The 25,153-nt window shown below is 38.2% G+C and overlaps 1 protein-coding gene across 4 annotated transcripts in view; it reads right to left on the bottom strand.

The window, feature by feature from the left end:
* COBL (cordon-bleu WH2 repeat protein) overlaps window positions 1-25,153 on the bottom strand; it is a 146,783-nt gene that overhangs the window by 25,645 nt on the left and 95,985 nt on the right. For 3 of the 4 annotated variants that reach the window (XM_065751711.1, XM_065751712.1, XM_065751713.1), the window contains 2 exons: window positions 23,449-23,587; window positions 20,387-20,557 (listed from right to left, as the gene is read on the bottom strand). In XM_065751711.1, coding sequence (XP_065607783.1) covers window positions 20,387-20,557; window positions 23,449-23,587 — 310 coding nt within the window. The remainder of the gene's footprint in view (window positions 1-20,386; window positions 20,558-23,448; window positions 23,588-25,153) is intronic. The other variant, XM_065751714.1, reaches the window with a different exon arrangement.

Raw genomic sequence — 25,153 nt, 5'->3', positions numbered from 1 at the left:
TAAAAAATCAAGTAGAGTTAGAAACAAGACAACTCAAAGCACAACCTTTCCTAACTTTTATTAATCTGTAAAGGAGATCAAGGGATATGCCCTTTGCACGCTTAATTGTATTAAAAGTTGCACGTGATGAAAGATGATTAGATACTGTATGGTTTTCCATGTTCAGATTTAGTTTGTTACCTTTGAGATACTTGTGGGTTGTTGTTGCTGTTTGTGTGTGTGTGTGTTCTTGCACCACATCATTTAAACTTTTTGTTTTCTGCTTTGTTGGTATTTTTTCGTGAGAAATACAATTATGTTATTTTCCTTAGGTAATGTACAACTGGACTCCACTCTGCAATCATGCTATTAAGGGGAAACAGCCAATAACATCAGTAATTTCAGAGAGTGACTGAAGACAGGAGCAAATCCAAACACATTACTTTTGATCATAAGGAATCAATAAAGACTAATCTGAATGTTTAATTGGTAATTAAAAGTGTGCCCCACTTTCTTCTTCAACCTCCATAAGCAAAAGGAAGGTTAAACAATTGGTTATGGTCTGATCCTGCAGACACTTGCGGTAGATGTTAATTACATGAAGAGTCCCATATCTACAAGTGTGATTAAGATTAAACATACACTTCACTATTTGTAAAGTCATAAATCTACAAGTTTTTGAAGCATATATAAAACTACACATCAATAACAATCACAGAAATAATTCAGTACTATACTGTATACAGAAAACTATTTTTTTAAGTCAGAGAACTGAACACAACTTTGTTTAAAAAGAAGTGTTACAAAAATAATCTTCTATGGGTGTAACTTAGTGAAGCTTTGAGTAAAACTAAAATAAAAATCAAACCAACATTCTCCTTGACTGAGGTTACAAGATGCCATTAAGTACTGAAATTGATTTCTGACAGCAGAAGCAATAAAATTCATAGGGTTACAAATCATGATTAAAGTTGTAAGTGCTGTCAAGCATCAATATTAATGATGGGAGATGATCCAAAGACTCTATTGTGACTTTGGAAGTAATGTTACTTGATTTCTTTGACCTTATTTTCTGTAACATTAACTCCAGGTTCCAGATTTAATCCAAGAGATTGTTCCATGTAAAAATATCAATTATAAGAATGAATTATGTGACATTGATGGATTATAGTATGCTCATGACAGAACTACAATCAGGAAATCAGTATCAAGGAGAAATAAGAATAACTTGATATTATATATCCAGCAATAAACATCCACAAAAATATACAGTAAATGTACAGGTAAGAGTGTATGGCCTGCTTGGCTTTCAATTAATCAAACAAGAAGAAAACCCCAGCAACCTACTACCAAAGCATTAGTAAAAGCAAAAATAGGTTAAAAACAGAACAAAGTAAAGTCTGATATAGCAAAGAAATCACAAGTGGAAGGTAAAGCATGGAAGCAGATGTAAAGTTTTGAAGCAATGCACAATGCAGTATATTTTGATGCAAAGAGACCTCAATGTAACACTGGCCACACCTGTTGCAAACAAGATGCCATACATGATCTTCACCATGTAGCTGGCACGACAATTTATGACTAAGTATCTGCTTCCAGTTCCTGATACCAGGGTGGCAGGCTTTTCCTCCTGAGCTGTCTCTCATTTCCTGCTCCTCTTTTTCCCTGCCTGCAACTATTTCTGGCATCTTTCTGTTTGGAATGATAGATCTTTGGTCACAAAGCCTCACTCACATACTGCAAAATCCTTTTCTCAGAGGTTTTATCCAGCTAGGTGCACTGCTGCAGGACTTCTACATCCCGACTCCTTCCCACACACACTGATTCTCTTATTGCCAATGTCCACACATGTGAATTGATTCCTATCAGTTATGTTTGGGTCTCAGCAGCTGAATCATCCAGTTCAGTCTAAGGACCTTCTTATTAAACAACTTCCATCTGAACTACATGAATATAGAAAGATGTTTTTCAATTCAATTATTAAATTCCTATGCAAAACCAAAGCAGTTCCCTTATCTTTTATCTTCACAGAGAAGATCAATTAATTCTAACATAATTAACATATGTCAACGGAGTTGCTGGATGAGGTAAAATGTTTTGATTACCACCACTGCTTATCTTAACGTGAAGGCACACTCGTGAATATTGACTGCTGAAGTTCTACGTCATGTTTCAGCTGTTATGAAGTGGAGCTATCCTTGGGATGGTTGAGGTAAGAACCTGTTCTTCCTTTTACACACTTGAACAAATCTTCACCAGTCCAAACTGAAGATGTCCACGCCACACGAGGACACAGTAGTTTCCGGGTAAAACACACAACACAAAGAAGTCCACCTCAACTTACTGAGTGGTCTTGATTCTGGGAATCAGAAAGTAGCTTTTACAACTTTCTAGTCTTACGCAGTTAACCAGGTAATAAGCAGTAGCAGGCTACAATTTTTGTGTATTTTCTTCTCAGAGGGAGTGTGCATGCAGAAAAACACCACACACTGAGCACTGTGTGATCACAGTAATGGCAGCCAACTGAGGCAATTCTGCAGCCAAACGAATAAAAAATTTACTGTTTGATGCTCTCTTCTCTGTCATGACGCTAAGATCATTTCAGTTTGGTGTCTGATTTTTAAGACCTTATGCAAATACAAAACAACCAGGCTAAGACACAGAAAACCGAGCATTTACTCCATGACCTGGCACACAAATAATGACTGCCACAGACAACGTAATACTGAAACAGTGCTGCACCCCAGAAGACTGTCTGCATTTTTGAAGGAGCTACAATGCCAAGCTCTTCTATCGGTTAGACGTTAGCCACTCAGAACTATGGGTACACTGAGCTGGGAAGGTCCCACAAGGTTCATGGAGAGTTCAGCTCCTGGCTTCAGGTGAGTTATGGTCTCAAACTCTACCAAAATTAGTGTGATAACTCACCCACAGTTTAAGTCAGTGTCCCTCCATGCCTCGCACTCCCCTATACCTCTTCTGTGCACCAGGAGGAGATGCTGCAATGCCCAGAGAGCCCTGCCTCAGCATTGCCCTGCTCCCCAGCACCAGGCCTGCCACTGCACAATTAGGTCAACCACAACCGACAACTGCTTTCTTGGGGAAGCTGTTTGAAGGAATGTTGCCCCTGATCATCAGGAAGCAAAAGGGAGAGTAGCTCATCAGTAAAGAATGCGAGCTTCTTGTTTAACACAAAAGAGATTTCGTTGCTTTAATCTCAGTAGGCTGTAAGTAATTAGAACACTGAGCTTTGAGTTTAGAAGAGCCATATCTGCACTTGTGCAGCTTGATGTTGTATATATGTACATATTACTCATACAGAGTGCCAATGATGGAGAGATAGATAAACATCTGGTATAAATGCCAATACACACTTACAGAAATGAAGATTGAATTCAATACATGAGGACAATCATGGGTAAAATCATCACTTTGATTACTGATATGAAAATAACCACCATGAAATTCAAATGAGACTGAGATCAGACTTAAGTGTTCAAAGGATGTGTGTCTCACCCAGATGTATAAAACCAGAAGCCAAGTCCATATCAGTGTGATGACCAAACCGTCCCTCCCTCAGAATCCACTGTGTACATGACATATGACTTCTCTTGCCAAAGTGCAAATGTAAACCAAGAGCTGTGACCTCTCTCCTGCTTTTATGACACTGCTTGCTGTTTACTGTTACTACTGTTCAACAGTGATAGAAAGAGTACATCTGAAGGCACTTCTCAAGAGGCAGTAGCTGATGTGAACAACTGGAACTTCGTACTGATTCTAGAGATGCAAAGTTCCTATAATTCCTCCAAGTTCATGTTCTCTAAGAGGGTGGCAATTATTTTCCAATTCCTTTCACCACTTGTTCCACTGACAAAAAACTTTTTTCATGTACTGAAATTGCTCTGCTGTAGTTCAAATGGTCTATTACAATAAAATTGTTAAAAATATTACAAACTTCATCGTGTTGAAGAATAATAATTCTTATAATGATGCCCAAATTGCAACATAATTATTTTACTGACAGTACTTAAAACTTTTAGCAAGAGAAAGAATTGCTCTAGTTCTTTGCACTGGCAGTACAAAGTAAAGATTAGCGTTCAAGAAAAGTGTGCATTTTTTCCCATACTTGGAAGAAGCATGGTGGAAAAAAAAGGGAATTATGGCAATGATTAACAGAGATTATAAAAAAAAGCAATGCAGGAGCAGTGTAAGAGTTTTCACGCAGGTACATTGTGTACTATTTACATTTTACTCATTTTGCTCATCAATCAAAAACTTGTATGTGAAGCATAGGTTCAGTTAAAGAATGAGACAGAATGAGCTGCCTTCTATGAATTTATGGCAATTTTGATTGCTCTAATTCAACATGTTTTTTGGTATACTTGAGTCTACATGCCTACTTTCACTTTTGAAATTTAAATAACAATTATTTAAATAATGAGCACTGTTATCCATTGACAATAGAATTAGGGAAGTGTGGCAACAGACTGAGCTCTGATACATTCCTCTCAATTCCTGTAACTGCCCTGCAGCAGCTGAAGACATGCCCAAGGAAGGCAATGGTGAGGATGCTTTGCTACTCCAGTCCTCCAAAATGAGGATGTAGGGCAGCTTAGTGCTTCCTCAATTCATTCAGCTCATGGAATTCCAGAAAAATTTCACTTGAAATAACCCTCTGAAAGTCACTTAGTTGAGCATCCCCCTCAAAACAAGGTTTACATGCAGCTTAGGCGGTTCAGGACCTTGAGCAGCTGAGTTCCTAAAATCTCCAAGAACAGAAACACCATAGACACTGTGGAAAGTCAAAAATCACTCCCTGGGCAAGGCTGCTGCCTCTGGTATATAAGTATCTTGTCTGAGAGAATTCAAAACTTGAACCCACATTTGGACAATGAGCACAGATGTGGCTTCACAGCAGCCAAGTAGAAGGGAGTAATCATTTCCCTTGATCTGCTGGCTGTGTTCTTGCTAGTGCAATTCAGTATGTGGTTAGTGCTTCATCACCATGAGGGCACGTTGCTGACTCATGCAGTCACGCATGTGACTAGCAGTTCTCACATAATGAGGTATTTTCAGTCTCCTTCCTAGCCTTATGTGCCATATATGTTTTCTTTGCCAACAGGTTCTTTAAATGTGGTTCTTCTTTCTGCAAAAACTCTGCAACAAGAAACTACCAACTCAAGAAAATGGCTGCTACCTTCTCCCATTTTAGACCTTTAGTTTTACAATCTGCCACACATGAAACGAGAGGAAAAAAAACGTCCAAAATAATGCAAAAGAGATTTTTAAATTGGAAATTAACATACAGGACTTCATTATCCCTATTTTTTTTCCCACAATCCATTCTTCAATGACTGCAGAAATCTCTCTGACCTCTATAAAGCTGATTTGTCCTATAATGCTGCTTCAATTGCTACAGCGATTTTTATCTTTCCCTTGTTGGCACTCTTGAAACTCACTTTTCACTAGTTCCTTGGTTTTACAAAGACCTTATCTGAAAGCTTTGATGACTCCACACCATTAGCCACCAACTGCTCTACCTTCTTCTACAAGATCAGACACAATGGATTCCAATCCTCCTCAAATGCGACACAAAGAGCAAAATGCTCTTTAACACGAACAAGACCAAGTGTGCAAGGAGATAGGTTTTTCTTTTGATTAACTTAAGAACACTTTGCTTGGAGGAAAATGAGTCGGTAGTGTGAGTTTTCCACTTCCTATTATGCACCATAAAGCATGATGGGGACACTTTTCTAAGAGTTCCCAGAGCAAGCCAGAACTACATACAGGATGCCTTCTCGGCTCTCTTTGTTTCTTCACTTATATGAGGCAGTGTGCCTCATCTGTGCAGCTCGAAAGACTATGAACAGGCAGACAGCCTAGGTTAAAGGAGCAGGATAACACGGAAATATATTTAAGAGTATATAATAGATAGCTTCACACTTACACTTCATAAATCATCATGTGTAACACCAGTAACATGCTGTGATCAATACCGGTGCTCTTTGGAGGCTTTTGTGGGAAAGGAAAATCTACATCTAACACCAGAAACTGTCTGATACAATAAGTCTGGTGAAGAAATAAACCACTCTCCACATTTTGCTAGCAATTATTAGTCATAAGTGATAGATTTTGGCAATCTGCATCCTTTGCAGAGGTGGTTGGCTTCAACTCAAGTATGCTGCAGAATCTAAACAAATGGACTGTGAAGGTGATTTTCATGAGCCACCTCTGAGTACAGACTGTAAAATTGTCTGAAAAGTGTCTGCGGTATAATGATTAAAACCAGAAATGATTAGTGCATCTATGCTGTAAAACAATGCTTAATTAGGTGATTTTTAGGACCACAGAAGAAAAGGCCATTTGCTCAACATTTATTTTCAAACTTCTCCACCGTTCCCCCTGTGCTTTCTCTTCGATTCATTCCTTTCTTTGCTGTTTGTCTTTACTGTTAATGATTTCATAAAACCTGTACTACAGTTTCCTATTTCCAGCATCGTCCAGGGAAAAGAACCATTAAACACTTTAGCATTGTAACTGCATTTTCCTTTCCCAGATACTAGCTGCTAGCAAGCTCAGCAAAGTAAAAGACAAAAAATAACCTCGAAACCAAACATGCATACACACACACTTGTGGGATTTAGGAACTCATTCTGTATTAGAGAGATACCATTCCACTCACAACTGTGCATTTATTTCTGATGAAAAGTGACTTAAATTTGAGAACTGTGGAAGAGAATAAGATTTATCTGTAACTGACTATCCATTACTGAGGCCATCAGGAACTACACGCATATATGTAAAAAAAAATTGAACAGCTCCTTTCTAATTCTGGGGACAAAGTATACTTGTCTTGTGCATGTAAGTACTTCTATTGAGAAACACCGCATGAATGAGAATACCTGTACTGCCTTCCTAACAATACAGATTTATTACGCAGTCAGTAATGGCAACAAACACTTGTTTTGCCTAATAGCAACAGCTAAGAGTGAACTTCGGACTGGACTGGAGGTTAACTAAGTGGGATTTCATCACCTTGTTGAGTTTTTCTCCTTCTCACAGCACCTCAGTCCATTCAGAACTGTGATGCTTCCCTTCAGTACCACCATCAGTGCATCTGTCACGTTCCCTTACATCATCTTCTATCTTTGTTCAGAACAACACCTACAGCATCATCTGAAGTCAGACAGAGCCCTGAGAAAATTAAACGTTTCATGCACAAACCACCTGTCTAACTTACAATTAGGACAGCACAATATAACCCCATTTAACTGGTCAAAACATGCTTCAGCCAAACCACCAATAACTTAAATACCATTCCAGTAGCTAGCTCCAAATTTAGATATGAAAATCTTTCCATGCATATCTGTGCTATAAAGACACAAAGCTCACTCTTACCTCCTTAGATGCACATTACCAGACTCTTTTCCTCTTGGACCATCCAATCAACGGAACACCAGCTTCCTCTCTAAAGTTCAAACTCCAAGAGGCCTGTCAATATGCTTTGGGTGGTGATTTACTTTGGCAATTATATTTGGAGGAATATTTTATCCTGTAAAAGCATTCTTCTTCTCTGAGTTCAGGTATTTCACATTTTACTAGGTATTCACGCTTGACTTCCCTTGTAGGTAACAGAACTGAAGACCAGAGTATATGAAGTGTCTCCCTGAAGATCCTGCATAAGACCTTTCACAGCGGTATTGTGCCATTCTCAATGGACACTTCATGGCTGCCCTGCTGATCAGATGTCCTTCTGGGCAGTGCTCAAATCAAGGGCAGCAAGACCAGGACACTCACCACGAAACATGCTGCCTGGGACTGCTGCATAAAGGCCCATAGGGGCCACTGTTTATATGGAAGGACAGCAGGGGACAGCTGTTTTTTTCCAGTAACACAAACAGCCAAGAAATCACTGTGGGGGTAGGAATCAAGTACTGAGTACCATGAACTCCAATTCATGCTCTAGCCACGAGGTTATCTTTTTCAGACATACACCAAGAGCTTAGTTAGGAGGGAATATAGGACAGGTGGAGAACACAGTGCTCACAGAACAGCTCTACTGTTATGCAGTCATGTCTGCATGTCATACACCCTTTGATAGCACATGGACTTGATCAAGTCATTTCAGACTTAAGCAGAGATGAGAATACTTAAGTCAGAGCTGAATTTGGCCCATTCCTTCACAGCCCTCTTCTGAAGTAAACTATCTCATCAAATGTGCTTTGCTTTTGGGCTCTTTTACTCTATTAACTTGGAACACCAGCAGGAAGAGATGCAAACAAGTAAGTTTTGTAAGTGGATGTTATGGTTTGTAACAATTTGTGTACAACAAAATGTTAATGGCAATACCTTCTCTGGCACTTCTGTCATCAGTACCCTCATGGAAGAAAAGCTCTTCTTTGGAAATGGGTCTTCATCTGAGTGCTGACTTCAAATAAATTTTCCCCTTTCATATTTTACTCTGTTAGTATTGGATCCTGCTTCCATTTTGTCAGGTGGGTTTTGCCACTGACTTCAATGGGAGCTGGATCAGACCACTTCCTGATTAAAATGCAAAGCTGCAGGTATCTCCTGCATGGGAAGAATCCCCACAGGGAAAATGTGTCTGCATTTTTATTCATGTGAAGCATTTTAAGACTTTCATTTACACAGTTCGTTCAATAATAATGTGCATAGTGTATAATGGGGTACCCGATTAAGTATGCTTAAGTGCCTTCCTGGAGCAAGGCCATTTCTAGAATATGATGGTTCACTATGAGCACACCCACAAAACAGGCAAGCTAGTTTGGAAAATTTTTCAACTGAGTTAATGGGTTTAATTCTGAATATGATCGGCATAAAAGGTTGTTTTTCGTATGTGAAAATTTGAATTGTTTTTAATTTTTAGCCTCAGCTCCCACAAAAATAAAATTGAGTACATCACATTTCTGAGTTTGTCTATGAAACCCTTCAGTAACTTTTAAATCCTAAAAACTGGCAATTTTTTCTGAATTACTCAGGAAGGATAAATTCTGCTAAAATTCAATTCCCAGAGTTTCATCAAGAAGTAGAAGGACTTTTATAAATTACCAGAGAAGAGTAGCTATCTATTATTCATCTAATGAAGGACAGAGGCTACAAATACAGCAAAACTCTGATTCAGAGTTGGTGTTTTTTGAATGCCTAGAGAACTGAGTAATTAAAACAGAATTCCACAGGAACTGCTCAATGAAGAACTTGATGGGGTCTGGAGGAGGAGGAGAAGAAGAAGAAGAAAAAGAAAAAGAAAAGGAAACATTCACTCCATCCATTTCTTCCTTTAAAAACATGTCTCTTAAGATTTTGTTTTTAATCCCAAAAAACCCTACACAAGGATTGTGCTTGGGAAATTTTACACACGTGTGACTGGTTACTGCACCAGTTTGTAGTCTGGTTTATACTGTAATGCTCAAACATTATGTTCACTCTCCTGATTGCTCATCATGACCCTCTCACCGTAGAGTGTCCCCTATCACACCAGTGCAGAATCGAGTTGGTGCTTTGTTATTACTCTTCACATAACAGCATGTATGTTTAAAGACTTCTGTGCGTTTAGTCTGCTAATTTTCTCACAGGCACCAATTTAACTCCATGGAAAACCGCAAGGAGTTGCCTTGTGCAAGGATTTTTTGTGTAAAAAACTTCAACCAGTCCATTGCCAAAGCCTTGTATTATGAACAGTGACATGTATTTTGTGTACCCTGAAAGTGTAGAAAGGCCTTTTTAGTACAATCTGTGTCCTTTGTAGGAGTACACTGAAGACAAATGATTTTATTTGAGGAACATCTGAATCACATCGATTAGCTTGATGAATACAGAACAGGAAAGCTGCCAGGTACAAAGGAAGCTGGGCATGTCCACAGGGGAGTGGAGCAAACAAGCAAATTACAGTATATGCATGGGGTTTTTTTTCTTCCTTTTGACCAAATGTTTTCATCTGGAAAACTCGGACACTTAAACCTCAAAGTTTCTTTAACAGACTGGTCAGTTAATCAGCACAGTATTCTCTGTTTCTGAAAGCAAGCAGAATGGGGTTGTTTTAAAAGTAAAAAATACATTTTTAAACCATATCTGATCATGAAAGTATCTATATGCATTGTATTTAACTGAAATACGATTTCTTTTGGGAAAAAAAACCCCAACAAAACAAAACAAACAAACAAACAAAATTCCTTTCTTTGGAAGGAAAGCAGACTAAGCTTTACCGGGTAAAAGAGAATTATGCCAATCCTGATCATTGACTGAACATGTCTGAGAGACTGTCAGTATCCAAAAGGGTTTCAGAACAAAACTAAGATACTAATGCATTCTTTCCATAGTTCCCAAATATTCAGTTTCTGCTCTCAGTAACAACAGGAAGCGATATGGGCTGGCCCTTCCAGGGCACTCAGCTGGTCACTATTAGGCCGTCTCCACACATAGTCAAGCTGAAAAGTCTATTTAGCTTCCAAACTGCTCCTTTTGTTACAGTCAACAGTTAACTGCAGAGAATTCTTACCAGGTGTTCTAAAATTTTGCCAGTACTTCATCTTTTCTTACTTTTCTTACATTTCTTATATAATTCTTTATAATTTGTACAGATTAAGAATTATAAGAACTCTTATATCAAAGTCTTTCGTGTATAGGAATGGTTTATAAATAGAAATTGCTTCACTTTTCTCTCAGTTGAGAAAAAATATGTTGGAAATAGCACTTCATTAACTTCAAAGCTTTTACAAAGTGAAAAAAAAATTCTTTTCAACTTCTTATCAAGTGAAAAAATTGAGGAAAAACTTACTAAAAATTAGGTATCAATAACAACTTTCATAACACGCCTGAATGAAAAATATTAAATATTCCCCTTCCACTGCTTATGATAGGTCACCATATATTTCTAGCAGTTTTACTTTCATCTTTTAACCACAATAGTCTTATAATAAATATTTGCCAGCTACAGTGCTCCTTTCTCATTCTTTCCTCTGTCTTCTTTTGGTTTAGGTCTTTGTCCTCCATTACACCCCACCTTTGCTTATGGTACAGTAGGTTGGAAAGTAATTCTTTTATCCATGCCAGGAACCAATTATGGAATCCACAAAAGGAGCTGACAAAAGAGGCTCTGTCTCTGCTCTCAGCCTTTTGCTCCCTCAGGCCCTAAAACCCAGAAGTGAATGTGCATGGCCAGAATTCTCAATTTCTTAGAAGAAAGAAGGCAGTCATCTTAGTGAGTGTTTACAGGCTTAGAAGTGATAATAGGAAAAGCTGAGTATGAGCATCTCTGAGGTTGGACGAGCAGTTTGGTATGAGTATTATCATCCACCTGGTATAAAGAACACTAGATTTTCAACCATTTCCTTTCTACAGCTCTGTGTCACGACTACACTTGAATCAGTAGGATCTTGTACTACAAATTTCCATGCCATTTCAAACATCTACCACCCTGTTTGGTTTGGTCTATAATGTGTAAACGAAGCCTAACTTCCAGTGTATACCAGGGACAGAAGTTTGGAGACACACGTAGTCGCACCACGTGCAAGCACTTGGCTGGACACAGACGTTTAGTCCAGCCTGTTAGTGATAAAATGGAAGTTTATCTACGGGTATGGCTGTGGCAGTTTCTAGAAATCCCACAGAGTACGTTTAAGATCTCACCCAGTTATTAAAGGTGAGCCTCACAAAGTTAATCTCTTATTCTGACTAAGAAAGAGGAAAACGGAATTTGGTTTCATGTAGAATAAACACAGTTTATCCACAGACCACTTGGATGGCAGAATTGGGCTTCACGGGAGTTAGAAGAGAAACGGCTTTATATTTAGTCAGAGTGGGAAATGGGAAGCTAAGTTTTACTCCAAACATTATGAAGTAGACAACTAAGCAATCAAAGAACTATATGAGGAAATGAGATTAGAAAGACAAGTTGATTCACTGGTGTCCAGTCCCTTGCTTAGAGTATTCAGAAAATATTTTGTTATATTCAAAGGAATTACACTAGGGCCAACTTCTGCTCAAAGTCAGCAAAGTCTCTCATATTATTTCCAATGTTATTTCACCCAGCAAGCTGAGTGAATATGTAAGGGAATAGAACATATGCTGTTACCTTTACAAAGGACCACATCTCCTTTTTCAGAGCTTTCTCCAATCACGAGAAAAATGAAAGAAGTGTAGTGACCCTAATTTAGAATTTGCTTATTGGAACTGAACAGAAAATTAAGCCTCTGATGTTCAGAGCACGTTCAAGGGATACAAATGACTTAACAGTTATGCCTCGTCACTATATCATCTGGTTCTGACATAGCTCTTGCTCCTGGGCTGGATCCTTTTAACAGCCGTTCACCACCTGCAGTTAGACCATTACAGAAGAACATGCAATAAACATATCATCAAGCAGCTTCATGCACAGAAAAGTACAAGGCCACCCTTTCCCTTCTCCATCTCAGCAAAACTCAGTGAAGCTCATTAGCTATAAGCTCTTCTGCATGAACAAGAAATTACTTGTGTCCCTTTTTCCTCTGTCAACTTCTTATGCAGTGGATTTCTCAGGCTGTTACAGGTGCTATACAGAAGCTTATCTGCATACTACAAATGAGATACCTGACGAAGTGTGTAAACAGTGACAGCAAGTTCGACTCACTGCCCTTGAGGGGGGAGTTCATAGTTTTGCAGTGACATTAGAAAACAACATGGCTGTAATTTGGGAGGGATGGAATAAGTTACATTCTGTCTTCTAAAATAACATGTATTTTAGTACGGAAAGTTAAATGGTGCCTACTGCATGAACTAAATATATATTGAGAGTTACGGTAGCGACAAGAAGCCAAGTTAGGGAGACAGAACTGCTGTCTTATATATACACACTGAGCACAACTTCCACGCTGAGGCACTTTATACCCTGATGGAATTGTAAGGAGGGCTTAAATGCAAAGAATGAGCATGTAAGAACCGTACCCACAGAGCTGACTTGAAATATGAGGAATACAGAGACAGATGATGGGCATATGATAAATTGCATGGCCATGTTTAATAAATAAATGCATCACAAGCCTTTGCGATCTATCACAACATTTTGACTGGATGATCTATCTACCTATCACTCTCCCCAGCACTTATTTGAGTACTCTAGACCCCACAGCCAGCTACAAATAACCTTCCATTAAAAATGAACAAAAAGAGACATAATGTCTCCTTCCATAGATGTATTTAAAATATTCTCTCCCCACCTCAACTGCTCCCAATAAGTTTCAGTTCTGGACCGATACAGCAAATTTTCCAAAGATAGAAATGGAACTAATTCAAAGCTCAGTATTCTACAGCTCTGTTGCTGGAAAAGAGAAAAATCCAGCTGCTCAGTGCAGAAGACAACATTCATTTCAATCCTTAAAGATAAATCATAAAAAAAGACAGCATTATGTGTAGGAAAAATATTTAAGGGTGCTGGGAGAGTCTCTGAATCTTTAATTTGAAGACGACTGAATGACTGAATTGCTGGCAACAAAGTCACTTGACAGTGGAAGACAATGGATACTAAAATCATCTACACACACCTTTAAAATGCTACAACTCATGCTGATAAAACATTCCTTGTCGGACACATCCTTCTAGATCTACACTAAATGTGGCCAACTCCTATGTACTTGCTCTTATGCACATACACCAGTTATATGGTCTGATTTCCACACCTTGGACGCAGGCTGCAATAAATACACAGGCAATATCTACAATGTAATAAGTAACATAACATGCCTACACCCTTTGTAAACACTCTTAAGAGTTAAAATTCGAGGTCATGTCTAGAAAACACCACCAAAATAGCATCATACGCAAATATGATTTGTTTTCGTATTTGTGATTAAATTGATTAAAATCATAGAAAAAAAGTATTCTTCTTTTTAGCTAATGAACAGAAAAATTCTGCAAACTGCATACATTGTTATGAGTGTCTTAAAAACTGAAAGTCTTTGCACAAATGTGATGATACTTATAGCTTAATGTTCACCTTTAGCATTACCCATACTTGACAGTTATTGCAGATATGTGACAACGCTGGCTCCCTCTGGTGGTCAACATCAAATATAAAACAACAAAATCTGTCCAGCACGAAGCTTAATCTGTTTATATGTAGAAGGACTTTGTAGGAGCTAAGGACATTTACCATGCATCAGAATGGGATAAATCTGTCCTTATTTCGTAAAGGCACTTAATGTCACAGCCGCCAGAGTCACAATTCGTAAGCTATTTTGATCCATATGCTATCTCTGCATTTACTCACCCTCCTCAAACACTTCCCAGTTGTTAGGGGGTTTTGTTTCTTTCTTTCTTTTTTACCCCAGATAGAGCAGTACTTCACCCTGAAGTTCAGTATTTCGGCAATGCTGGCTGGTAGTGCAGAAAAGTGCTGAATAACTTAAATGCATTTCTTACTAACTCTGCTAAGATCATCTTGATAGAAAAGTCTAGCACAAGTCTATTTATCATCATCTTCTACATGTCATTCTCATCACATTTCCCTTGTCTCTGGATAAAATGAAAGGCATAACACGAAGCCAATACACTTTTATATCTCTACAGAACTTAAGACTCCATCAAACAGAACTAAACTGACACTTCTTCCTGTCACTGAAAATGACAAACACACTCATCCATTTTGCAGGAGCAGAACTGTGGTGGCTTCAGAGGCCCTGGGTCAAGGCACAAAGCAAGGAGGGATTCCCTGAGTGCACCTCAGGGCTGACCTGCAAACCAAGCTTCCATCAAGTTCATGTTCCCATGGTCTAATGTTGCTTGAACACTCTACCCCCTCACATACACATCATTAATTAATTAACAGTCATGAAACAGCTTATCTATAAGCTTCTATTGAATAGATTTGGATATAATGAGTGCCACTGGAAGTTCATTCCCACACTGTATATAATAAAGGGAGGTTTTAAACATGCTAATGTTGGAATATAAGCATAACTGCTTATAATTAAGATGATTTCTTGCAAAGACACAGCTTTTCTTTTCTTGTTTCGTTTCTACCATTTAATGCTACATATATATACCTGACATTTGTGAAATTTGAAGAAACAAAGGATATGAGCAAGCAAAATACAAACTTTTTGTTTCTTTTTTTAAACTCAGGCAGACAGTGCTAGCTAGTTAAAATTGGTCACAATTTTACACAGAAATTTCATGGAAAATGTCAATTTCCACAAACACGAGAAAAAAACAGGACAAAAAAAAAAAGAGGTAAATTTGCAATTTAATACAAAAATGAAATAAATTAAGGATGAGCAATGAATTTTTGAGTTTTCAGACAGAGCATTTTCAAGTTCAAGCAGACCATCTGGAAACAGCTTTTTTACAGCAAACTTGCCAGATAGATGGAGAGGGTCATAGTTGTATTCTTTCATGGTAAGGAAACTTCATCAAAACTATGACTTAGTTAAAAAGTTGACCTTCCACTAAGCTGGACTGGTGTCAACGCAAAGAACTGCTTTTACAATATACTGTACTTCTACACTGTACTCAATACAAACCCCTTTGATTCACCACTTCATTATTCTGTCCTCATTCTAGTCTTAACTCCATGGGGCATGTAACTCTGTGGAATTACAATTGAAATGTAAATACTGTAATAAGAATAGGTAAATTAGCTCCTTAATCTTCACATTGTGTATATCTGCTTTTTTTTTTTTTTAAGAGAGAAGACATACAATTAAACTATTGTCTTGTCTTAAGAAACTATTACAAAGTACCTGGCAGCATAGACAGTTCAATTCCACTCCACTTTTATTAGAATACCTTAGGGTATTAAATATATATTCTGAGGCATCACTTAAAACTTATTAACTACATGTCGTATTTGTATTAAAAGCCATCAAAACCCTTTTTAGTCATGTTTCACATTATCTGTAGGAATGCTTTGTTTTGTTATTCTCCATTTTGCCTACCTGGAAAAGATTCAAGATGAACACGACTGTTTGCTTGAGGGTAAAACAATAATTTTTCATCATTTAAATTAGAGTTCTGTATTGCAACTCACTAATTTAAGTAATATAAGTGTCTTAAATCATGGCACATGTGAGGTCAGAACAGTTCTGGGCGTGTGCACCATTGCCACTCATAAAATGTATAATTCAAAATGATTAAAAATATATGCCTCATGGGCCACTCACACGAAGAAATCTCTTCAGTGTAAATAAATTTTTGGTGAGTAGAATCCTACAGCAGATATTTTAATTATAACTCACTGAATATTCCTATTACAACTGTAAAAAGGTGAGCTGTGGAACGAGAATTATCTTGAGCAAAGAGTGTTTGCCTCGTCTGTTACAGAAATAGAACACACACCTTGATTGCCATAGGATGACTCCAACATCAAGATAAAATTAATCATACTAAGCACTGGGATGAAAGCACGAGTAAAGCCTATGAATCAGTGTATTTGGTACTGATTCTTAGTATTATTTTTAAGCTTCTTGTAATCAGACAGATCTTTCATTTTTTTCTTCACACCTTGAATGATAGCCAAGATATAGAAAGAATCCTGTACATCAACTTGACTAGGCCATGCCAAGTTCTACTTTTGTTTCAAAGAACAAAACATACTAAATGAAGGAAAAATAAGATAGATTTGAGAATGTAAAATGCTATACCTAGGCTAATAGAAAAAAAGAAAAATGTTTTTAGGAAGTTTTCATGAAATCTTTAGATAGTATTTGGAGACGCCCTTTCCCTCCTCCACTCCCCCCATGCCACACACTCTTTGAAACACCAAATCAAATTAAACCATGACTCCAAGTAAAGAGAATCCTTCAAAAAAGAACAGACAAATGTACAGATAACACCTCTGAGGCTGATATATAGATTTATGTAACACAGCATTCAGTTCTGGAGCATACATCTCACAAATGAGTATGAAATGAACCACAGCCAAAAATAACCAATAGTATATTAAAAGAGAATGTGCAAGTTCAAAAAGAAAGGAAGCCAAAATTTCAGTCAGAAAAAAAAAAAAAAAAAAAAAGGTTGGTTTCCAGCAGAGGAGGAAGAAAGGCAACAGAAGAATCAGGGTAGCAGAGGCAACAGGAGGTTCAGAGGTATGAAGGTCATAGGAAGAGGGTCTGTCAGACGCGCTTGGTGTATGAAGGGAATGATGCACAACAATAAACTGTTGGGGGAAAAAAAGAGTAAAACAATAAAATTATGAATATTGTGTAGGAACCACAACAAAATGGCTAGCATGCTCAGTAACCTCCAAGAACCAGATGCCCATAGGAAGTGTTGCTACATGGGCCCGTGTACTGAAATTCTGAATTCCACAGATGCTGTGAGACTGACTCCCTGGGTTCAGGTATAAGCTAACACAATCTCAACAGTGTGGCACCTACCAATATGCAACGTATCTACAAACTTTGCTTAACTCGGCCTGAATTTAAATTCTCTAGAAAGTACAAGATAGATGATATTTAAGATTCAGTCTTTTTCTTCAGATCAGGATGGACAAGTATAAGGAGTGATGGTGGTATGAGCCTCCTACGTCATCCTTACCGATTTTGTTTTACATATCTGTAAGGAAGAGAAGACTGGGCCACTTGAAAGACTCCTTCTGCATCACTGCATTACGATAAGCCAGCAAAATCACCCACTCAGCAACCTCCAGTTCTCAATTAACTTAGAACCACATAGTAGTTTTCTCTCTCTGAGTCTCTGCACCTGCTTTTGCTTTAACAAAGTCCAGCCCTCAAAAGACTATCCCTACTGACTGTGAAAGACTAGATACATATCCAAGGTGACTGAAGAAACAAATTGTGAAACAGTCACAGCTTTATCAAGTGGCTTACAATATCAATGACATAATGAAATATAAATAAATAGATATGGGACAAGGGTTCTTTCTACTCAGTTTCTTAAAATGCATCTGGTACTACCCAGTTTATTGAGACTTTCAGGTGATGTATGATACAACCAAAGCCATGCAAAAGAGGTGACAATCTCAATTTCTGTACTACCAAAGCACAGTTAACTGTACAGTCACAGGCCATGAAAACTCTGATTAGTAAGATAAGGAAGAAGACAGGATACTGTAAACATATCATTTTAAACATGCATACAACATGCACCTAAGGGTCAACAAGACCAAAATTAACAGGAAATCTCATGTAATAAGAACTAAAAGTTTAAAAACCAAAATCCAGTTGAAACAATTGCACTGCTGTTAGTGGGAGCGACTCTTACCACTAAATCCAGAAAAGCCCAAATGTCTTAGCAAAAGCCCTATTCATGAATGACTTATGCTCTACCTAAGTTTGGAAAACTCCATGAAGAGCGATTACCAACATCCTCTATGAAATGAAAATTCCTTAACATGGGTTTCTCAGAGCACAATGGGACAACTGTGCGTCTGCTGGGAAGGAACGAGGGGTGGGGCACAGTACCTCACAAACTACGGCAGATCATAAGAAACAAGAATTTAAACTCCACACGATCACATAATTATAATTTCTGAATGGGAATCACATCTTGTCAAATTGCTGCTGACAGTCACCCACTCAGCAAAAGGAGACCACAATCATCATCAAAGAAAGCTGTTTTGAGAATGTTTTCAGAACAAATATGCCTTTCATCAATATCTGGCATCAGTAGCTTATCCTCCTTCCCACCTTGCTCTATGAGAAAACACATTTACTGAGGTTAGAGTCAGGAAGATTGAAAACTTTGTTCTTCTTTGAATCTACCGCCAAAGTCCTATTTGCAATGCTTGAGGCATTCTCAGGCAATAAAAACCATCATTGCAAAACCCTGTTCTTATACCACTCAGTCACTAAGGTATATAACCTCCTTTTGGAATTGAATTAGGCAATGTAATTAGCATACATCATATGTGCTGCTTACTCTCATGTGTACATCTATACACATTTCTCTCCTGTCAATCTATATGCACAGCTCTATCTAGGTAGAGTACAGCATAATTATAAAACTGAACTTGTCCCTCTCCAACACTGATGCTTTATGTCTAAAATAAATATCCACTAAACACTATTGCTTTGCTCTCAGTAAACTGAGGATAATAAAAGCTCACATTACGTTTCCATGTACAAGCTTAATCAAATGATTTTGGCTAGGATATTGTGTTTGTTTAAGAGCAAATGATCAAGCTGATAATATCAGAGCTGCATTGATTAAAGTGTATTTGATCACCAAGGCAGATCAGGAAAGCGTTGCAAAATATTGGACTGGTAGAAACTCAAATGAAGCAGAAATATTAATGTAAAGAAGGCCACAACAGATTTTAATAAAGAAAATATTGTAGGCAAGCTGATGGTATCTAGCAAAAAAGGATTTCAGGTATGATATGATTTCTGTGCATGTGTTGGTAAACAAATGAATTAGGGTTAATCCTCAATAAGAGTCAGGTTTTCTGTTAGTATGGATCTCCTCGGTTTTTTTCTTTCCCCACAATAAAACTCAGTAGTCATTATTTCCCTGGCACAGAAAGAAAAGCAATGCTATAGATTTAGTTGGTACTGAACAGCAAAACCACTAACATTAAAGTGTCAGAGTAACTGCTACCTGTAGAGTAATTTCAGTAAAGAAAAAGGTTTTTTTCCAAGACATTCTCAAATTAGCAGCTAATGGATGCATTTCTCGATCCCATGGTTCGGAGACAGACTCCTAATCTTCAAAGAAGTGTCCATGTGATGCCATAGTATCCAGAGCTTTGCTGCCTTTACAAGATCTCCATGGGTGTGCAGGTCAAGCCCACGGGGAACACGCTACATGATCAAAGACTTGGATCGTGTACAAAGAATTAAAGACAGTCAATGGATAAGCATGAAAAAGTAACGAAAACATGCTTTTCACAAATACCCAAGGATGTGGAAACTATCTTATTATTTTTGTCTGATAACAGTTATGCCCTGAGGGGAAGAGAACACAAAAGAGTATCCAGAGATGTCAAGGAAGATGTATCCATTAGGACAGGAAGGCCTTTAACAACATACAGCTCGTGTAAATGGTTTAATTTTCCTGAAGGGAGACACCCTGCAGTTTTCAACCTACACTCACAGACCTACTGACTCCCAAAGGAATTTTTCTCTGCAGAGACAGAAAGTGTTAGTACAGAAAATCAAAGACAGAGAATTAATACAAGGCAATGAATCTTTGCTTCCAGTTGGGAGAATTCACGTTTTGACGGTTGTTTTTAAATGTTTTTAACGGCCAGGGATCTCTAGCAAACCTGCCTGCAAACAAGTGCTTAATTTACTTTGCATTAATTAGTTACACTGCATTGGGCATTCCAAAAGACAACAGGCTGGAAAAAAAGAGAAAAAGCAAACACATATGTACAGAGAGGAAAGTCTGGAAAAGCTACCCCTGAGAGTAATCATCAACAGAGATGAAATGCAAATATATATATTCTGAAACATACGTTTAGGTACCAGTTTTGTTGCTGCTGTAACATCTGCTTCTCTGTAAGAGACTGCTGGATCCATATTGTCTCTGTCAGGAGGAGGGTAAGGTGGGGGTGGGGGTATCACTAACTGAGGTGGGCCACGAGTTGGGCCCCTAGGAGGCTTTTGTGGCACCTGCCGTCCATCACCTAAGGGGATCAATTGACTAGTTACTTCAGCATCATGACAAAAATTGCTGTGCTTAGTGTTTTTATAACATACGTTGATATTCCCTTACCCATATCCAAAGTCTCTCTGGATACAACTCTGCTCTCATTTAACCCCAGGTAATTAAGGGAGAAGAAAAAGCTTGGACTCCTACATCAATGAGACTAGAACCAGGCCCAAAACATACGTGCACATCACAACTAACAGTTGATATCTTTATATATATTTTGCCAAATATAAGGAAGGAGAAAAATATCTGAAAAAAAGGCAAAAAATAAAAATAAAAAAAGGCTACATAAGGAAACGAAACATGAGAAAAAGGTTTTATTACCCCTAAATATCAAAGTGAATGTATTTGCTGACCTCTATGATACTTTATGCGACTATTTCCCGCACTCCATAAGAGAAAAAGGAAAATGCCTGAAATCAGTATTTTTAAGCAGGTACCTTGACAGGTTTTTCTTTTTCTAGGTAGTTTTTGTATCATTTTGTATCTCTTGAGAGGAAGCAGCTGATTAAGTCATTCTTAACAAAACTGTTAAGCTAAGCTATCAAAGGAAACACTCATAACTTTGACTGGGAGCCTATTCCAACACTACACGCAATAACTAGATAGATACGCATCACTGCACTAAGCTGTGGTGTTGAAAAGCTGCAGCCAGTTTGTAGTGCATAGACCTAGAGCTATTGCAATCCAAAATGTTCTCAGATGCTTAAAGCAAGCTGAGGAAACAGAATTGTCTGGTTGCTTTGCTCTCATACCTTGCCCTAGGCATCTGCAACTGTTAACTGCTGAAAATGGATACTGGCTCAGATGGACCACTAGCCTACTCCATTCTCACTGCTACTGCACTCTGAGGCACATGCTCTAGTGCTGCTGAGAAAGGGAGTAGCACCAAGAGTGAGGAAAAAAGATTAAACCATTATCATTACTAGTTAGGAGTACGTAGAGACTCCTAGACACAATTAAATGCTGCCAATATGCAGACTCTTTTAAACTGCTTTGAGAAAACAGCACAATGCTTTGGGATCAGAACAAGTGACTCAGTATTGAACACTGAAGTGCTCCCCATCTGTCTGTTTGAGAATATTTTAAATAGGATCTTTTGCTTGGATTCATGAGGCTAAGATGGGAGATGCACAGGTAGCTTTAATCCTTTTTCATCATGAGGCTGCCTATTTCTCACAGCACATTTCCCCCTCACTACTGTCTTGCTTTTTTCACAGCTTTTCTTTCCTGCTTTCAGAGCCATCTGTGCTTTCTCATCGTTTTCTTCCAAGGGCCTAAAAGAGAAGCTGTTTTACCAATCTTCCTTTGCTATAACATTTCTTCTTGTTAATGAACACATTCATTCAAGAAAGTAGCAGAAAATGAGAAGCACTGAGGACTGAGCTACTGTGGGATGAGCTCTTCCTTGGTGTAAATTAATAAGGCTCTGCTAAAGTAAACGATACTAAAGAACCCTGCATCAATGGTCTGGCCAGCAAGTACTTACGCAGTACTGAACTACCAGAAGTGGTTCTGCTCTGCTTTATTTCAGCTGCAACATTCTGAGCACTGATACAAAATAAAATTAACACTTAAAAAAAGTTAAAGCACCAAGTGTTATCAATCATTGGCTTGCAATAGGGCAAGACATGAGAAGAGTCAGGCTGTGACATCAGCAATAGTTAAAAGTAAGCCTATTTGCTGAAAATGCCTGTATTATATAGCATTGATATTAGATTCCCCTTGGGGGGTTTAAATAAGAGATGTCAATGGAGTCGAGAATGTCACAAGATAATGGACTCCCGCTGCTGCATAAATGCTGAGGCATTAAATGTGAAGCATTTACTGAAAATAAGTGTTGGAACAAAGCCAAGAAGTTTCTTTCTAAACTGTGAGGCATTCATAATGTAAGCAATTATGTATGACAGGATGTCATATCTGTATGTCTTAGGCACTTTATGGAACATGAGGTCAAAGGCATGAACTGAAGTGCACTGAGTGCATTACAGCACTTAAAGAGTGATTCTCTTAATGTACTGAAAAACGAGTTCCAATATGTGGGGTTATTATCTCATATATTTACCCATTATAAAATCACTTTGTTTGCTAAAAGCGTAATCTTGGGGTCCTCACTTGGACAAAGCCCCCACCGACCTGAATGAGCTTGCAGTCAGATAACAACAGAGGTCTGGGAGAACATTTTTCAGTCTTCTTGTGTGATAGTGAATGTGACAAATGCAGCTGAAGACCACAGTTCCTTTACTGACTCCAGCTACATATGGAATTCCTTTAAAAGCACCAGTTCTTTTCTTCTAGCTAAAGACTAAGGAGAAATTAATTTAAAAAAAAATCAAGGAACAGATTCAAAATAAAAACTTCACTGAACTTAGTGAGTTGATATCAAACTCTTGGAGGACTACATGAAAAGAAGATGTCTTCCTGTTTTAGGGACATTTAGGAGAACCTGAACAAGCCTGACTGTACTTAAGTTCTAGTAGAATCCCATGGCTTCGGATGGATTCAGAGTTGTCCAGCCTATTTCCTCATTTCCCTTTTACTAGCAAAACTACCATGACCTTAGAGGCACAGAAAAGGCCCAGAACAAACGCTCTGTAACATCTAACTTGTACCAAACATTCATATTCTCCACAGGGTCATCTATGTTTTACTACTCCATAGTCCTCTGAATGGTGCCATTAAAACAAGAGGCAATACACAAACATTTACTTCCAGACTTTCATTCTGTAGAGTAAATGCATTTCTTTTTTTCCCCCAGGTTATAAAATTGCCAAACTCACAGCACAACAGAATTAAGAAAACTCTGAACACTGAGTGCTGAAGGCACATGCATGGAATTACACCAGAGAAAAGAATGTCTCTCACCCATTGTGCTCTTCCTCTTGTCTTCCATCTCTTCCCTCCTATTTGGCATGGCAGGAGTAGGTGGAGCAGACTGAGCCGGGGGAAGAGGTGCACGCCTCTTCTTTTTCTGTAGATCGTTTAGAGATGCTCCTTGTGAAACCTAGTAAAGTCAAAAAAATACGCAAAGATGTGTTTGCGTTTTCTTATCGATAAATGTGACTGTCACATGACCTAATTTATTTAGCACACAGCAGCATCAAAACATTTAAGTATTCACAATGACAACAGGAGACTGATAAAACTGAAGAGAAGCTCAGAGAATGAAAGAGTCAAACTGCAAAGAAATGTCACAACAGAACTACCAGTATGTTTCATTAGATATTTTTTGTAGAAGGAGATTGGAGAGCAATGCACAGTATGTCACTACGTGTAATGACAGGCTTAACTCATAGCATACTCTTGTTTTTACCATTGGTTTCTTCAGATCTTAAATTATGGTTAAATACTCCAGACTGTATATGAAGGGAATAAACACTTTCTCATTTCATTCATTTTCCTCGCAAAATGATGCTTCAGGACTTGTGAGAAGAGAATCAAAATGTAAGGTCTGCTTGTGTAATAATAAGAGATGATACTGTACTCCATTTATGTTTACTGGACTTCTTAGACATAGTTCCAATGATCTGTAACACCTCTGCTTTCAAAAGTTGCAACATGCTGGTTGGCCAGCCAAAACTTCATTACTGTTTACAATGCTTTTTATAATATAAAAAATGTTATTAGAAGTGACTTGGATTTCACCTCATTGAATGATATTTTCTGTTGATTGTTGGAACATAGCTCTGTTTCCTTTCACTGGAAGAATAATTAAAAAAAAAGAGAAAAAAAAAAAGCATGTATGAAAATCTGTCGACTTTATATTTGAAAAGTACCAGGAACACTAGACAGAACCAGGCACAGCTGAGGCAGAGGGTAATGGAAGCTGCCCACACATGGCATGCTGTTAGCATTCCTCAGTCTTCCCTCATATCGCTTCACTGCTCTGCTCATCTCGATAACCTACACAGCTGAATGTACCCAATATAAAGAACTGCCTGGCACTTTTCTAATGTTACGAAGGCCTAAATAATAATAATCATTCCCTTAATCCCAAAGCCTAGTGAACACTTAAAATACATTTGTTGTGGGCGATTTCATAAAATGAATAGTAGCTTCACACTGCTCAAAGCTATTATCAGAGACGGAGGAAAAGCATTCATTTGTATGTGTCCTTTCCTAGGCTGAGTGGGAACTCTGAGGTTAAACACATTCTACAAAGAACAGAGTCTCCCACGCTTAGCCTTCCTTTTCAAAAGGCCTCAGGAAGGGTCTAGTTTGTAAAACAAGAAACCCAATTACCACTCTGCAGGACAATGCTCTAACCACTGTGCCACAGGACATACAGGTGCTCTCTACCTGTACTTGGCATCCTGCACATGGAGAAACTTGGTAGTAACTGCACTGCCATTACAGCACATTAAACAGGATGGGCTGCAGGTTCCAGCAAACAGGGACAGAGGGTGGGTAAGGAAAGGTGTCCTGGCTTTGGGACCTCTTACCAGGGACTGCTTCTATATTTTGTATTAAATATCCATTGGACACCGCATGTGACAAGAGCCAGCAAGGTCAATCTAGCTAAAACTAAGCATAATTAGTGGCCAAGAATGTTGGCCAAAATTTCATGGAA

Source organism: Cyrtonyx montezumae, unplaced genomic scaffold (assembly GCF_038088225.1).
Source record: "Cyrtonyx montezumae isolate F1298 unplaced genomic scaffold, pur_monq_1.0 scaffold_8, whole genome shotgun sequence".
Taxonomy (NCBI): domain Eukaryota; kingdom Metazoa; phylum Chordata; class Aves; order Galliformes; family Odontophoridae; genus Cyrtonyx; species Cyrtonyx montezumae.
This window is presented reverse-complemented; position numbering and strand designations above follow the sequence as displayed.